This window comes from Parambassis ranga, chromosome 4 (assembly GCF_900634625.1).
Source record: "Parambassis ranga chromosome 4, fParRan2.1, whole genome shotgun sequence".
NCBI classification, from domain to species: domain Eukaryota; kingdom Metazoa; phylum Chordata; class Actinopteri; family Ambassidae; genus Parambassis; species Parambassis ranga.
Window position 1 is genome coordinate 11036787 of NC_041025.1, and position 17060 is coordinate 11053846.

A 17060-nucleotide genomic window follows, 5' to 3' on the forward strand; every position below is an offset into this window, starting at 1 on the left:
AATGTAGATATTCTCTTCACCACAAGTAGAGAAAGATCTCTTTTCTGCAATTTTGACTGAACAAAAAATATACAAATAGTACAGTGGTCTTGACTTGCAAAAGTGATATCTAACAATTTGGTTTATATCTTTAAGCACATCTCTTTGCTTAGTTCCTGTTACCTGCACTGCCTTAGCCCACCCTTTTCTTTGCTTTCTCTCTTTTTTTCTGCCTGGTTCTCTGGTGCCCTCTGCTGGCCTAATGCTGCAGGGGAGTCACACAGCATCTGTGGGCATGGCTCTCAAACAAAAACAGAACTCCACAGACAACAGGCCAACACGCAGAACGGTGTGTTGTATCCTGAAACTACTGAGACCACCACATGTTTGTACCACACATCTGTACCACATGAGTTACCCTTATTTAAATGCACTGATGTAGGTATAAGTGCAACCATATGACTGGTATTTATATATATATTTATGATCAAAACAAAAACTAACCGTGAGCTACAGAGACTGTTTAGTCTGGTTGGCAGAGTTGCAGCATTAGTATATGTTTTTTTTAATGCATGTGAGTGTGAGCAGTGGAGGAAAAGCCCTTCAGTGACGTAACTGTAACTGATACTTTATCTGCAGTGACCTCCTGTTCTCCGGGCCAGGTTCCACTGACTGGTTATAAAGAGATACGCTGTAATGTGAGAGAACAGCTGAACAAAGTTTGTAATGTTTCTACTTGTCAGCCTATTAATTACAGTCTGTTTATTTCTGCTTAATCAGCCTACATAAAACACATATGTGATCTTTGAGTGTGTTCTGAATTCAACACTGTACCTTCTAGTTGCCTGTAAAACAGTCACAGCAGTGCACTGAGTAATGAGGAGTTTTTAACCTGCTTTTGCAAGTTTCTGGACTCTCTCTTTAGCAAAAGTAGGCACTGTAGTGTGCTGTAGATAATCCGTTTGCCTAAAATATGGATGCTTAATGTGCGGTTTCTGCATTATTCAAAATGCAAAACAGCTTTTGCACCCTTTGCAAACAATTAGCAACATTTGGCACACTGACACACATTTGTCTACAATGACTTGAAAAATAGATGTAATTACATTTTGGAGTTGAAGCAGTACCATTACCCAACAGCGACAGAAAATATAAACTCTGAGTGTTGTTTTTGTTAAACTGGGAATCTATGGATGCACCTAAAAGCCTTTGGAACAACCAGGAGGGGGCAGAAAAGTCTTAGCTTTGAATGAATTGTTGTCTCCATGCCTTTCCTTTTCCATTAATATTCCTCTGTATATTATTGATTTGAAACTATGAAGACTTAATAGGCAGCTGCATTTGAATTGCATACGCAAATATGTGCAAAAGTCGAATAAAGCTGCAACTCAGCTCGTGTGCATGTAAGATTATCTACTTAACTGAATGCTGAACTAATATACTTAAGGGCAAACACACTGTTTGTCATGCAAACACAGTTAACTGTTAACACACACCCATGACTCATACACACAGCTGGATGCAGCCAGCAAGAGGTAGCTTGGTGGGGAAATACTCTGACAGCCTATAGAGCACGCCGGCCTGGAGTCATGCTGGTGTTAAGTCATGCTAATTCAGCTTCAGTCCCTGCAGGGCTTATAAAAGTCTCTCTGGTTTAGTTTAGATGGAACCTGGTACCTGTCAGAATGAATCTTAATTTTCTCCGGTGGTTCAGAGATCAGCATAGTGAGGCCGCATAGTATGACATTTTCCAGGTAGCCCACAGGAAGGTCTATAGTCCCTTTTTTAAGGATAAACTTTGAATGTTTTTTCATATCGGGTTAGAAGCAGACAACAAAATCTCACCCACGGTTACACTGTCTCAGTATCAGCCCCAGACAATGGGCCTTTCAGACTTAGAGAGAATCAGGACCCAGCAAGCTGACACTATTTAACTGATGACTGCATGGACGTGTTCCTGGGACATACCCAGCTCTGTATCAATGTAGAAGGACCTCCTCTGGTAGCTGACACCTTGAGACAGAGGTTGCAAGCCAATTTTTTCAATAACATCTGGGTGGGTGCTGCAATATTTAGTCACAAAGAAAAAGTGAGAACAAGTTTCTGGGTTCAAACTGTCTACATGATAACCCAGAGATATGAGGGGCACATACATGCAGCATGAGCTGGATCTGAGCCTCCTACCTTGGGTCAAAAAACTTATCAGTCACTTTTGGCCTCCCTTCCCTGCTGTGAGAAAAGAAAACATGTCTCACACAGGTGTATGTGGATGGATGAATGTAATGATGTAAAGCGTACTGTAGGTCATTTGTTTAGGATCTGAGTTTTTTCTCCTTTTTAATCCCTGCACTTAGTGTCCGGTTTACAGCTCACAGGCACCTCCTCCTCCTGCTCTGACCCTCACAGAGTGTGAGTCCAGTTTTCAACTGACACATTAAAAAAAAGTTAAAAATAGAATAGAGGAAAACAGAAAAACTTGCTCTGCAGTCTTCCCTCTTGCTCTTTGCACGCCTGTGCGTAAAAGCGTCTCTGCAGGGCGATGATCAGATAGCCAGAGAGGAGCCAGACGAGGAAGTTGGGAGGAGGGACCAATGGCAGTGGCGTGGTGTGTGCAGCGGAGGAAAGAGTTAGTGAGGCTGGATTCTCCTGACGCCTCCAGCGCTGTGAAACCGGAGGATCTCTGAAGTCTGAAGTCTTGATTTTTGTCTCCAAAGCAGTAATGTGCGCTAAGCAGCGCAGGACTTCACAGGAGCTGTGTATCTGCGCACAAACGAGCTGAGTTGGGCGGTCGTTTTAAAGAAAGTTACACACCTCTGCTGTCAATGTCAGCGCAGGTAGAGAAGAGGATCCCGGAAGAACTCGTTGTGCAGGTTACCAGGTTGCTTGCCTAGCCTGTATTTGTATTTGGACGCCAATGGACTTCTTTACATAGTAGTTACTCTGTTAAGTTTTTGACTTAAAATACATGAGCGAGGAGAAAATGAAGGATCTGAGGAAGAAGAAGCTGTACGTGCTGATGGATGTGCTGTGCGTCTTTGTTGGTAAGTCACGGACACCAAGTACTAAACTGTACGTCAGCGTGTTCCCCCGTTACAGAAAGTACTGCAGGTCATATGTTTGTGTTGACAGCAGCAGCTTTGTGCGTGTACGTCAGTGTTTTGCACTCATGGCATCAACTTACGCGTTAAAGTGGTGTGAGATGTTTAAACTTTAAATGAAGCAACAGAATCCATATGTGGACTGAAAGAGCAGCCCTGTCACTCCGTTTGTTCATGCAGATCCGTGCTGGAATATATTTTTATTAAATAGAAAAAAAAGAATGCACCAGCAAAACAAAAGAGGAAACCTCATTTAAATCCCTCCTCGCTGGCTGCATGCTCCCAGCCTGCTCACCATAAAGTTTGCAGGACTTTACTGAGCCTCAGGAAGCTGGATGTTTGTTTATGGAAATTTGATATGCGTGTGCGCGCCCGCGCTTATTCCTCATTTTCGTCAATATTTTGTCTGCCAGAAAGTCCTCAGAAGAATGTTGCCACTTCCCACATACAGTGCATTTCTCCACTCGTGCCTCACACGCTGTTGTTTCTGAGTTTAACTTCAGGCTGTCCTTATTTTTCAGTTTTCTTTGCTGCAGTAAACTACACTTCCCTCTCTGATAGAAAGACAGTGGGAAATGAATGTCAACACACTGTGCTGTAATATCAACATTTGCTTCATGCCATTAAAATTTGATGAGGGAAGTGGCAGGATCAGCAGATGCTGCATCTGTCAATTTATAAATGAAATCATGATGATCTATACATAAATAAATAAGATATTATTATTATTATATATTTAAATGTAGAAAAACAACATAAAATCATCAATAAACACATCATCATTCCGAAAAGAAAAATATGTGAGACCTCTGCAGCAGAAATTCAGATGAGGCCTCAGCGACGGTGTGGAATGTACCACTGTGGTGGGACGTTGGTTAATGCCACAAGCCTGATACACATTCATGTGTTGTGTAACGGTCTGTTTTGATCATGCCTGGTGATAGTGGTGTGGTTAGAAAGAGGTTGGAGACAGGGATGGATGGCTTTCAGACCCCCCACCCTGCCGTCATTTTATTATATGTTTTTCTCCAGAGAGCTTATGAACTGCTGAACTTGATAAGCCTCACCATTTCACTGTCACAAGACTGGGATTAACGTCTGGGGTTGGGTTGGTTGGTTGGTCAGGGTTGGATGGCAGCATCCCACCCTTCTGCTGCTCCCTTCCCCAGTGCCACCCACGTCACTCACCCAAATATTCGTCAAGTCAACCCCAAGCTTATATGAGGTTGCCCCAGCCATGTAATAACAACATTAGAGAGCTTGTAATTATGCTGACCATTAGCCTATATGGAAACAGGGTTTCGGAAGGGTTTGTCTGCTTTTGGCGACTGTTTACATTTCTTGTAGAAAACTAGACCTGTTATCCTCTCACATCAACATCAAGGAAACACACAGGCACACTCTATACAGAACAGCTCCAGCCACATTTGAACCTTCTTGCTGTGAGGCAGCAGTGACATCCACTGCAGCGACCTATTGTTGTACTATATATTTTTTTTAATCTACATTGGCTTTAATTATTTTTTTATATTAATTTGTAACTGGGTAAACTCATGTTACTGAATTTGTTCTCCTCAACTATATCACTATGCAATACGTTGTTGTTGCGCACCTCCTCCTTAGTGAAGGTGCATGTCTGTCAGCTTTTAAAAACGGCACCACAGTGGAATGGGTTAAAAAAATAATCCAGGCCTTATTAAAGCAGCAGGTACAATAAAGCTGTGATTTCTTTTACATGCTTCCTGTCACCCACACCCTGCCCTACCCAGGTCAAACTAACAACTGTTGGTGTCATATGAACAGATGTGCCTCCCTCTGCACATCAAACACAATCACTGTATGACTTCATGGAGAAATCTGATGCAGAGATAGGTTGCTGTGTGTGGTTTACTGATTCTACATCAGGTCGGCTGTATAATCTGTCTTGGTATATCTTGAGTATTTGAGCCACTTTGGTCTTGAAGTTGTTGTTCAGTGTAAGCTCTCAGACTCCCCTTCTTTCCTCCCTCCACCCTGGTCTCCTCTGTCTGTGTCAGTCTGCCCTCAGCACAAATAGAGGGCTGAGAGCACTGAGGAAAGACCAGCTCGTTTTCATTGGTGCAGCGCTGCAGGTGTAATGTCTTGTGTGGGAGTCAAGAGGAGGAGTCACGGCTCACACTGCTGCATGACTCAGGTGCTGCTGCTGTTGCCAGAGGCCTAAGGAAGGACAATTAGCTGTTAATTATGAGTAATGTGTGAGGTATTCCAAGCATAGAGTGACTAAACGGCCTTGAGGCAAGGCATTGGTGTAACACACTGTCGGGGTTTCTTGTTTGTAGAATCTCTGCGATGCTGTTAGGTCGCAAACCTGTTGTGCAGAACATGCACCTGAAGATGTCATTGTCTTCTTTCATTTAGAGAGATTCACCTGCTTTAGAAATATGAATGACAGTGTTTATGTTGTTAGTTTAGCAGTGTTTGTGTGTTTTAAAGGAGATACACTTTAAAATACTCACAGCCAAGGTTACTCTAGGTTCATTGGTTTCATCCTCTTATCTCATACGTAAAAGATGGAAGCATTGAGATTTGCGATCGTCCATCAGATATCAGCCTCTTATCAGCACCTCACTTTGCCATTCTCTGACTTATTACCTCAAACAATGACCTTGTTCCCAGAGTCCCACAGCAGAAAAAGGCACTTCCCTGCATTATTTTCAGCATACTGAGCTGTGGCTCAGTGTAGAAGTACCCCCCATGTTCTGTTCTTTGCTCTCGCTGCTTGTTGTTTGTTGGTGCTGCAATGCCTTCTGGGAGCTGGGCCTCTCATGTGGTTTTGTTGGGAAGACTGATTGTCCTGGGTTCTCAGAGAAATGCAGTGAAGATGCTTGATGGGAATGGTTTTCCTTAGGAGAGCTGTGTCATGGAAACTCAAGCCCTTTTAACAAACAGGCCAGTTCCTTTGGGAAATATCTGTGAGCCTCGTTCTTTTGCCAATCACCAATACTGAAACACTGCAGTCACACAACTTTTAAACAAATAACTAGTAAAAGAGATTACCTGAAAATTAGCAATTTGTGTGTTACAGTGAGACAGGCATTTGTCAATAAAAATACATTATAGTATTTACACTTCGATAAATGTGGAAGAAAAAGCAACATATTCAGTAAAATTTTGGTAAAGGTCAGCAGCATTCATTCTAGTTGTACACATCAGATTGACTTTTAACTTGTCCCGCAGGCCTTTCTGGTTTAGGTTTAAACCTGTGTGGCCTCCTTCTTTGATCCCTTCAAACCCAGACTCTTTGATTGCTGACCCAGATTTAGCTTCTCTCCCACCACTCGTGCAGCCTCGCCTGCCACCCGGTCTCCTTCTGCTCTGCTTGAAGCTAAGCATGCGTAAATGATGGACGGAGTGAAACAGTGGGATTAAAAATAAAGAATGGGCCACAGCAGCAGCAGGATTTGGTGTGACTGGTGAAGTTGGGCGTTCCTCATGTGAATTAGAATTCCAGAGGCCAACCCCGGCAGAGGTTGTAGGCTCAGCACATACCTTCCACATTAGTCAGTCCAGCTTGGGGTGAGACAGTCAGACAGAGGGAGCGTTTGGTTGTTTTGTTACTGCAAACCATCTTTTAAAGTTCTGTAAGATCACCTGTGTTGATACGTTACAAAAACATGTTTGAATTAGTGAGATTAGTGAGAGAGAGAGAAGAGGCCAATGAAAAGAGTGGAAACACCGAATGCTGCAATAAGACAAAAATCTGCCTCTGACCCACAGTGGGAGGAGATTGAACAGACACTGAGTCAGAAATGGAGTAAATGACACAAATTAAAAACAAAAAAAGCAACAAAAAAAATGTTGAAATGTCAGAAGCAACAGAGTTTTCAACAGCAGAATAAATGGATAGAAATAAACTTGCTGAGTGACCTTCATGCTGAAAAGACAGGAAACAGGAGTGGAAGAAATTAGATGGAGGAGCAAATGTTCCAGCTGTGACCCTGAAGGAAACTTTCAGACCAAGCAGGCCAGCACAGGGGCATGAGAACAGCCGTCTCTCACATCACACACACACACACACACACACACATAGGCTCTACACACCTTGAAAGTGTGCATAATGAAAACCCAGACTGTATGTTTTACAAATTGAGGAAAGTAATTGTCCATCCATATGGGTTTGCAGGTGCAGCAGGTTATGTCAGAGAAACCAGGGTGTAGTAGGTGTGAGGGGTTCTCAAACCACTGCAGCAACTTCCAATGACCCTGGTGTAGAAGATGGAGTAAAGGACGGAGCAGAAAGACAAAGAAACAACCAGAGAGAGAGAGAGAGAGAGAGAGAGAGAGAGAGAGAGAAAGAGGATGTGACGAGCCTCGAATCCCAGCCTCTGAGTGCGATTGTGGTCCAAATGGTCCTGCATAATTGCACATCTGCCAGCTAAATAAAGCATCGGCCATTGAGGCCTCTATATTTACAACAGAGGGAGAAGTGTGTGGGAGGACGCAGCGATCAAGAGAGTGACAGGCAGAAAGACGAAGGCTGCAGGAAGAAGAATGATCGACTGTGAACGGAGGATGTGATTCAACGGTGGTGCAGCACAAAAATCCCTTCTAACACTGACATCTTTGTTCATCAGTTAATGCTAAAATCTTCCATGATGCTCCTCTGACTGTGCCTTTATTTGCAGACAGTCCTGCTCACACAGTCATTGTCACTTTTACGTTGCACAGACACATTTCAACATGGTGGTGACGCCAAGGTGCCACTGTGGATGAATGCTTATTTGTGGCAAGGTAAATGAGAAACTTTAACCTTTCACAAGATGCAAACGAAGCCTCTGAAGTGGGCTTTTTCCCACTCTGAGACAGGAAGGCAGCATCCTCAGACTTCAAACAGGCTCCTATTAGGGGCTCAGGCAGGAGACGTCTGACTGGCAGCTAGAGATTAGCCTCCTGGCCATGTTCCAAGCTGGCAGCACTTTTTCTCTGTCAGTCTGCCAAAAGCAGGTGTATCCTGAATAAGTACCTCCACCTTCTATAACTTTACCTCCATGTATATATGTTCTTTTGGATTTTCTCCATCAGCCTGAGATAGATTGCCTGAGTTAGAGTCAGAGCGCTCGGTCTTTAAGTTGCAGGCTACACTGGAGAAATGTCAATTTGGGTTGTGGGATTGTCTCGTGGTATGCTGGAGGCCTATTTTGTGTGTGGATGGCTCTATTTATATCTGTGTGCTGTGTATGTGTATGTCTGCTTTTCAAGAGACTGGCTGGTTTGTTTCTTGCAGATATTGCTCTGCTCATAAGATCCACACCTCCAGGCGCGCCATTCGTTTCACAGCTTAGACTCTTTACATCATTTTATTTCAGCCTTTTTAATTTTCATCCAAAAGTTTGTAATTTATGAGTTACAAGTCAACATCAGGTGTCGGCTGAAATAGTGCTTTAATATGGGAATGAAAAATTATGTTTTTTTAGTAGCCACAGGAGGGTTATTCAAGGCCAGGAGTCCTGACCTCACTCACTCTATAAACTGTGTGGCAAAATGGAAAAAAACAAGTTTGTATAAGAGAAATTAGTAAGTGTTAAAAAAAATCATAAAAACTATTAGCATATGATAGCAAGAGACCAGATAAATACATGACACTGGTAGTATAATATTGATTTAGTTTTTATGAGCTTGTTAGGTAGATGGTTTATTTCAACTGCATTAGCTTTTCTTTGAAGCTTTTCACTTAATTTTCCTCCTGCTTTGCTGTGATTAATGGCTCCGCTCTGGCAAGTGTTAAAAGCTTCATAAAACAGTTTGAAGTAACAACACAACGTGACTCCAGTATAGAAACAATTATGTCGTTCTGCTGCTGCTGGTAAGTGACATTTACCATGCTGCATCAAGTTAATAAACATTCCCCTCACACTTCGTTCAGAGCGATCTTAGACAAACCTTCCAACTATCATTATAAGGCTGGTTAGTCCTTGGTTGTTGATTGCAGTTTTAAGTTGTTTTTTAATGTTGTACTAAATTTTCCACACTGCATTTTATCTCAAGTGGAAACTGGATTTTTATGTCTCCATGCCCTCCGGCAACATCTTTTTGTTCCTGGACCACAGCTGCAACTGTTGTTGTACTGTAGTCCACAACAAGACAACTTATAGTTGAACTTCTGGTGATTTTTATTGAGAATCAGATAACATTCGGAGTGGTATTCACAGTAACACTCTCTTTGTCATGGCTGTCTTTGAAGTCCAGTCACTAGTCCCTGATGAGAAATTGAAGAAAAGCAGCAGTTTTTTGACAGTTTGCTCCATTCTTACCAGCTGGAAGCAGGATGCAGGATACAGATGCAGAAGCTGCCACCCAAAACGCCCACATCAGTAAATCTGTACCACAGTGCTCCCCTGTGGTGCCGGTGACAGGATGTTAGTTTAATACAAAGGGCTCTATATTGTGCTGCGGTTGTCACAAACAGGATTTGGTGGTGCTGTGAGGAACATATGTGGAATTAGGCTTTTTAATCCCAGTTTGCCACATCCGGACATGGCTGGTGGTGACATGATGTGCAAACTGGGCTGCAGCACTCATGGAGGCAGTGGTTAGGGTGGAATCTGCCATGTGGGGACAGGTGTCATCCAGCTGCTGCTTGTATGTGAAAATTAGGGAAAAGTAAAATGGAAGCACCAAGCAGTTGCTGGCTGCTAAAATTAGTTAAAAATGTATGGTCAGTGTGTGATGGTGAAAACAATAGTTGTATGTTTTGCCAGCAGTGGAACAGATCGTCATACAGATACCACAGGTAAGGGCAGCAGAGAGGAAAGCTGTGGAGGTGACATAAAAACTGTAGCTGTTTTTTAAATGGGTCAAGACTGCTATGTTAAAATGTGTAATTTACAGCAAATATTGTGTTTTCAGCCTGGGGCAAAATAGGATTTTTTTTTACATACACACGCCTGTTTCAATCATATACTACATGTATAATAAAGGTTTGCATAATGAAAGCAGTGACAGGTGAAATGTAAACACCCTGATTACACAGTGGTCATTGTCATTCGTACTTTTTTATATATATCATGTGATTTTATTTTTCTTCCTTCTTCCTTTTTTGTCTAGTCTAAACCCTGCTGCTCCAAGGTCGGGTTACCAGGAGTCGATCTGCAATCATGTGTTTATTCAGTTGAGCTCTATTGTTTATTCTGCTCTCAAGACAAAGCTTCTATTTTGCTCACTGAGCCAATAAGACTCTTTGTCTTCATAGTGTCTGTGAAGAACATGTGCACAGTTGGCATGTCACTAAACAATATCTGCACTCATCTCTCTTCACCTTGGATATACAGGTCATGCTGTCTGACTTTAGCCTGTTTTACAAACTCAGAGTTTACTGTAACAAATTTGGGTTCCCCCCTTTTTTTGCATTAACAGTAGACTGTTGTTTCATATTCATCATGAGAGGTGGAATTTGACCTGATCTGGCAGAGTGTTCACCTCAGCTGAGTCCTGATCCACCTTACATTTGTATATTTTCTTTGTCTCAAGTCTTCATGGTCTCTCATCAGTCAGTCTTCTTGGAAGTCCTCCTGGACTTATGTCGGCTGCAGACTTTTCTTGAAAGGATGGGAGGGGTGCTCTGCTCATTTACACAGAAACATAATACTATTGGTGAGAGCACTTTTCAAGTGTTTTTCTTGCATTTACTATGCAGCTGCCTGGGATTTCCACAGTGGTCCCTAGACTGTCTGCCTACGATGGATAGTGGTAGAGGATATCTGGGTGGAGGATACATTCCAAACTAGGGGCTGCAATTCACCGACTATTTTCAGCAGTTTGTCAGTTAATTATTTACTCTGACACACGTCAAACTGAGAAGCTGAGAAAATCCAAGGCAAATATGACACCAGGTGCTTAAATGCCACAAAATACCTTAACACTCCACTGTGTCACATGATTATTTTAGGAAGTTGTAGCTTCATTCATGCAGACCTGTTTTTGAGAACTCAAGCCTGTTGATTTACATCAGACGTTAGGCAGTATTTATTCTGCCAGCTTCCTGGTACAACTTATGTGTCAAGAGTCAGCCAGTGTCTAATGTTGATACACAGAGTTTGTCTGTATTATGAATTTCACCTGCTGGCCTGTATATTCTGTAGTTAAAGTTAACTGCAGTACAGTGGGCTTAAACTAACTTTTAGGTAAGAAAATAATAATAAGATGGCATTTTTTTGTGCCTGTGCTTTTCCAAATTCCAACTTCCTTGCTGGTTCTATGTAACAAAACATCTGACACCATACATCACAAGTAAAGATGCTCATCCATGCATTTTCTTGACCTGTGTCGTCGAGTCTGGTCTGGAGCCTAATCCCCCAGCTGTCAATGAGAGAAAGGTGGTGTACACCCTGGACAAGTCACTATTACTATATGTCATCTATTTATGGGCTAACAAACGGTTTCACTCACACCTAGAACCAGATTTGAAATTCCCAATTTACCCTATTAACTATGTCTTTTGTTTGTGGGAGGAAGCTGGAGTACCCAGACAAACCCCATGCAGGTACAGGAAAAGGCCCTCCACACAGAAAGGCCCCAGACACATATGACCCAGAAAACTTCCTGCTGGGAGGCAGCAGTGCTGACTACTGCACACAAGCCATGTTACTTTGTATATTTTGCCTTCAGCAACATTATTAGTAATGTGTGCACTGGATCACAAGGCTGGAAGAATCACCTCTGGCTTGTAGTTGTATACATAAGGCCTGTAGCCTTGACAAGGAGAGAGGCATGAAGGCAGACAGCATGGAGTTTAATTCATGGCAGTTGAGAAACAGAAAAGGATTCATTGTGTGAGGTGCTTAGAGGTATATTTGTCAACCCAATAGTTCACCACTTCTCTGGTGTCTCAGTATATTGAGTGTGAGCATATAAGAGTCACATCCTTAAGCCGCCACATCTGCCAACCGTATTAAGCCTCAAGTACATGATGGCAATAAATATGTCTTCAAGGACTTTGTTTATTAGTGTGTGTGTGGGTGTGTGTGTGTCAGAGAGAGAGAGTCTGTGTGTGTTTTTGTGACTGATGTTTTTGGACATCTCAAGGACATCATTCGTGCTCTTAGAAGCCATAAGAAGCTATAAATGGTCTTAATTTTGCACCAACCACATCATTTAAACCCCTTGCAGTTGTGTGTGTTGTGTCTGCGTCAGTTTGTGTTCATACACTCAGGTATGTTTGTGATGTGTGTGATTTTCTTTACATACGCCTATGTATATAAAAGTGGCTTTCTGCTGTTTATTTTTGTGATTCCTTGGTGTGCATTTTTTACCCTGACATTTAAGTACCAAATGTTTTTTTCCCCTCCTTGTGGGTTGTTTTCATCGTTATGATTTTAGGAGCCATGGGTCAGAGAGAGCGAGAGAGAGAAAACAATTTAGCTATCCTTAAAGAAACATTTTTACTTCCAAACTTAGGAAGTGATGTAACGTCTGAAAACCTGGAGACAAATTTGTTATTCCACAACATTTTTTTAATAAGTATTAAAGTCCTTTAGAGTCATGAGTGTGGCCGTTACAAAGCATACCAATCCATTTATCTCATTTCACCAAGAGAACCTTTTTTTTCCGAATATAGTAAATAACCTAATCGGCCTCTTCTCCTGTGTTCTTGTGTTGGCTCCAGCGGCACTGCCCTTCATCATTATGACTATTGTGTACAAGCCGTATCAGAGGGGGATTTATTGCGATGATGAGAGCATCATGTACCCCGTCAAACCAGACACCATCACCCACGGCATGCTGGCAGCCGTCACCATCTCCTGCACCGTCATCATTGTAAGTTTTACCCTATGGCGACATACTGCTGTAATAACTTTAGAAAGTGGGCAAGAGAAAATGTTGATTGTCTTTCCTTAGATCTCCTCTGGAGAGGCCTATCTTGTCTACAGCAAGAGGATTTACTCAAATTCAGACTTCAACCAGTATGTAGCTGCACTCTACAAGGTAGTGGGCACCTTTTTGTTTGGAGCAGCTGTCAGCCAGTCCTTGACTGACCTCGCCAAGTACACCATCGGCCGACCAAGGCCCAACTTCATGGCTGTATGCTCCCCGAAGGTCTGTTCGGGATACATGCAGGTCATCAACTGCACTGGCAGGCAGCAGGATGTCACAGAGTCCAGGTAGGAGGAAGCTCTATATATCTAGCTCTATCTATAATACACAGACTGTAACACACAGGATGATGGAGGAATGAGGATGCTGTTGGGGAAATGGATTCTACATAATGAGTGTATAAGATGGCACTGTGCAAACAACCTGTGTGACTTATCTTCCTTCTTTTCTCTAGATTGTCCTTCTACTCTGGTCACTCCTCCTTTGGGATGTACTGCATGCTCTTCCTAGCAGTAAGTTCAGCCCTAAACACAATGTAAATGTTCATTTTCAAACAATGTAAACATCTAATGAGCCCATCTGAGAAAAAGCTCACATATTTAAATCTTTTCTGAGGGCTAGCTGTGGAGAAGGCTCATACAGTCAGTTTGTGCCTGTGGACATAAAAGGACAAGGCAAGAGTTTAGAGGAAGTATTTGGACAGTGAGAGAAAGGATCTGCAGCCCTTTTCCCAGCAATGATGAAAGCAAAGCAAAGCCTGTATTCTGTCTTCCAGGCCTGTCCATTTCATTACACTTGGCTTCTTCTCTTTGTGCTAAAAGCCAGGCACCAGCACTGAACAGCAAGTTCCAAGCACAGCAGCATTTTCACTTCAAAAAGAAAAGACAGAGTATGTCCAGCCAGTGTCCGCTCCTGTCTGTGGTCCAGTCCGCACTCTGTTTGGCCAAGCAAATACAGCAAACAAACAGAGCTAAGCTGTGACATCCAGCCTGCGTCCTGAGGGATGTTTTGAAAAAGTGCACTGCTGCGTTGAGTGTGAGGGTACGGCTGCGATGCCAATTTTTGCACCTTTTAACAGCAGCCGAGCAGAAGCTCAGAGAAGTTTGTACTGCTGCCAGATTAATATTTTCTGGCATGTGCTGTTTTCCAGTAGAAAATGGGAGTTTCAACACCTTTTTACAGTAAAATCCAGTTCCAGGCGTACCAGCCACTGTTTTTGCACCAAAGACACAAATAAATGTTATTAGCATTTAGCTTGAGATGAAACCTGATAGTACAGCAGACAGTTGACTGCAGCATCACTGTACTGTTAACTTATTGCATTTGCATTGTGTCAACTCCAAACAGATGACAAAACAGACAGATGAAGCTTCATAGTTGTCTAGAAGCGCTAACTAATCTTTTTCTCTTCATTGTTATTTCCTACTGCAGCTTTACGTGCAGGCCAGACTAGCGGCTAAGTGGGCCAGACTTCTCCGGCCCACCATTCAGTTCTTCCTGGTGGCCTTCGCGGTGTATGTGGGTTACACCCGAGTCTCTGATTACAAGCACCATTGGAGTGATGTGCTGGTGGGGCTGCTGCAGGGAGCGCTTGTTGCTGTACTCAATGTGAGTTTCCAAGACAACGTCTTAACAAGGGAAACACTTCAATAATTCCACAAGGCAGTCATAACCTCCACTGACATGTTACTGAAAAGCTTCTATGATCTGGTATCAATAAAGAGCTACTCAGAGTTTTTGTAAATGTACACAAGACGCTTTAAGAGTTTTTTTGGCATGATGTATTTTTTAATGAAGTTCCAACCTCGTACCTGATGTCATCTTAATGGTAAATCTGTGGTTTGACTTTTGGAAAACTAAATATGGGTGGGACTGTTCAGAAATGATACACCCTTCAAAGCAACACAGCATCAGATGAAACCATATTTCAGCTTTAGTTCAGTTTTGTAGTTTGAGACTGAAGTAAGAGGAGAGCGAAGTGTGACAGCAGCAGAGTGTGCCCTGACACAAAACCACACACTCACAGCTGGCAGGGTCTCAGGCAATAAGTCCATTCTCCTCTCTACATCCAGCTTGGCTTCTTTATTGTTTGGCCACTTCCCTGTTTTGATTGAACCACTGTCAGCACTGCCTTGTGGAAATTCTGGAGTGTGTGTGTATTAGCGTGTGTGTGTGTGTATGATTAATTGTGATGTGAGCCCGCACCTTTGGCCTTCGCGGTGCTGTGCGCAATTAGAGAGCCTTCCGAGCATAACGTTTTATGGCCTGCAGGGGTTGTACCTGCTCTCTGTGTGTTCCTCTCAGATGTGTGTGAGTTTGTAAGTGTTGGTGTGTCATTTAACAGCTGTGCACAGACCTCTCCAGACATATGTAATCACAGTTTCCACCCCTGCCCTTTACCTCCTCTGTATATCCCTCATATGTTTACAGTCCAATCTCTGTGGGAAAAATATTTCCTAAGTGACCAACAATCTCGTCTGCTCTCCTCCATTTTTTCCCTCTCCTTGCCAGGTGCACTTTGTGTCAGACTTCTTTAAGAAGCGTCCTCCACGTTGCACAAGGCCAGAGACAGCAGATAGTGAAGAGCCAGAGAGGAAGCCCAGCCTGCAGATTGCAGACTCCGAGAGCAGAGCGCACAACCATTACAACTACCACCACAATCCTGGCCCTGTGTGATAAAGGACTGACATTTGGGAACAAAGGCTGCAGCCTGCAGACCCCAGGCCTGTGTGATAGGTTCTTATCCAGAGGGATTTAGTTCAGGGAACCACCTGGGTCATCTGCAGGTCTGATTCTGCTTCCTGTTCTGGAACTGTTAAATGTTAGCATATTTTTGAGTCCTGCAATCAGCCCTTTATATTTCTGCTTGAAAGGAGTAAAGCTGTGGAGCTGGTCTGTAGCTTCCAGCCTCTCTTCTTTCTGTCAACCACTCACACCCCACCTGCTCCACAGGACTGACTGAGGGGACTGCATCCCATCGCCCGGTGCCTGAATCCCCTCTTAGACACCATCATGACCTTCTTTTCTCCTGTAAGAGAGAAAGGAGCAAAATGTTTTAAGACATCGTTATTGATGTCACATGCTTAAAGCTGCATTCAGTGAAAGACTCTTAACTCAGAGCAAAAGTAATAATTTAATTTGATGTGTCACATCAGAGGGACAGAGGGATCATAAGTACACAGTTATATATAATGGGAGGGTAACAGTTAATGAGTTAAAGCTGTGTGAAGCAAAGAAAAAATGCGTCAGGATTGGGAACACTATCAACCCTTGTTTTTATGTTATCATTACTTTAAATCACTTAACAGAGCTTTCACATTTTAATGTGCTTTTCTGCATTTCTTTATGTAGTGATTGAATTGGTCAGCAGTAGTTTAAGCAGTGTAAGAATGTTAAGGCAGGAATGTTTGTGAGGACACCGTTTGTGTGTTTATGCTTGTGTGCTTAATTTTAGTGCACCTTATAGTGAGCGCCCATTAGAAGACTGTTGCACAGTTACAGTAGATGAGCTAATTGAAAAAAAAATTGCAAAAGGTTTCACAATCTCAGCTGCAGACCATCTAAAGCTGCTTTGAAATGAGTCCACTTAAGCACCATGTTAAACATTCAGCATCATTTCTTAAGACATGAAAACTGCTTTGGGTATTTGCCAGGACAAACTGTATAATGTGTTTGTATAAAGTGTCAGGTTTGTGAGTCACCAGTTTGATCATCTCTGGCTGACTTAGATTGCCAGCAAGCCTGAAATGACATACACCAATCAGCCGTAACGCTGGGCGGGTGACATGAACGATTTAATCTTGTTATAGTCCGACAAGTTGTACAGCAAGTTGAACTGTGTCAAATTCTTCCCTTACATAAAGTACACAGTTGTACTTAGCTGTGTAGTTTTCAAAATGAACAATAGGTTGCACTCTCAAATAGTGTCAACAGTGGCTGTTCCTCTGAGCTAATGACAATAATACAAAACGAATATTATAGTACACTTGTACTTGGTTTAATGTAGCATTTAGATGGTGCAGCATTATTTCATCAGCAACCTAATATCACAAATTTGAAAAAATTAACTGATCTACCGTCTTCTTCCACTGCACAACCATGATGGTGACCACTGACACTGAGAAGTGTGCATGC

General features: G+C 42.6%; 1 protein-coding gene across 1 annotated transcript; it reads left to right on the top strand.

Annotated features, from left to right (window-relative positions):
* Positions 1-2374: 2374 nt before the first annotated feature.
* plpp2b (phospholipid phosphatase 2b) lies at positions 2375-16973 on the top strand. The gene is made up of 6 exons (XM_028404147.1): positions 2375-3020; positions 12718-12869; positions 12951-13213; positions 13381-13438; positions 14358-14534; positions 15438-16973. Exons 1-6 carry the CDS (start codon positions 2945-2947, stop codon positions 15600-15602), a joined length of 891 nt encoding a protein of 296 aa, XP_028259948.1. The 5' UTR covers positions 2375-2944; the 3' UTR covers positions 15603-16973.
* The last annotated feature ends 87 nt before the right edge of the window (positions 16974-17060 follow it).

Excerpts from the sequence above, each read along its gene's own strand:
- plpp2b (XM_028404147.1), top strand. The coding sequence starts at position 2,945 with ATGAGCGAGGAGAAAATGAAGGATCTGAGGAAGAAGAAGCTGTACGTG. Across the intron at positions 3,021-12,717 it reads TGTGCTGTGCGTCTTTGTTG|CGGCACTGCCCTTCATCATT; the intron begins GTAAGTCACGGA and ends TGTTGGCTCCAG. Across the intron at positions 14,535-15,437 it reads CGCTTGTTGCTGTACTCAAT|GTGCACTTTGTGTCAGACTT; the intron begins GTGAGTTTCCAA and ends TCTCCTTGCCAG.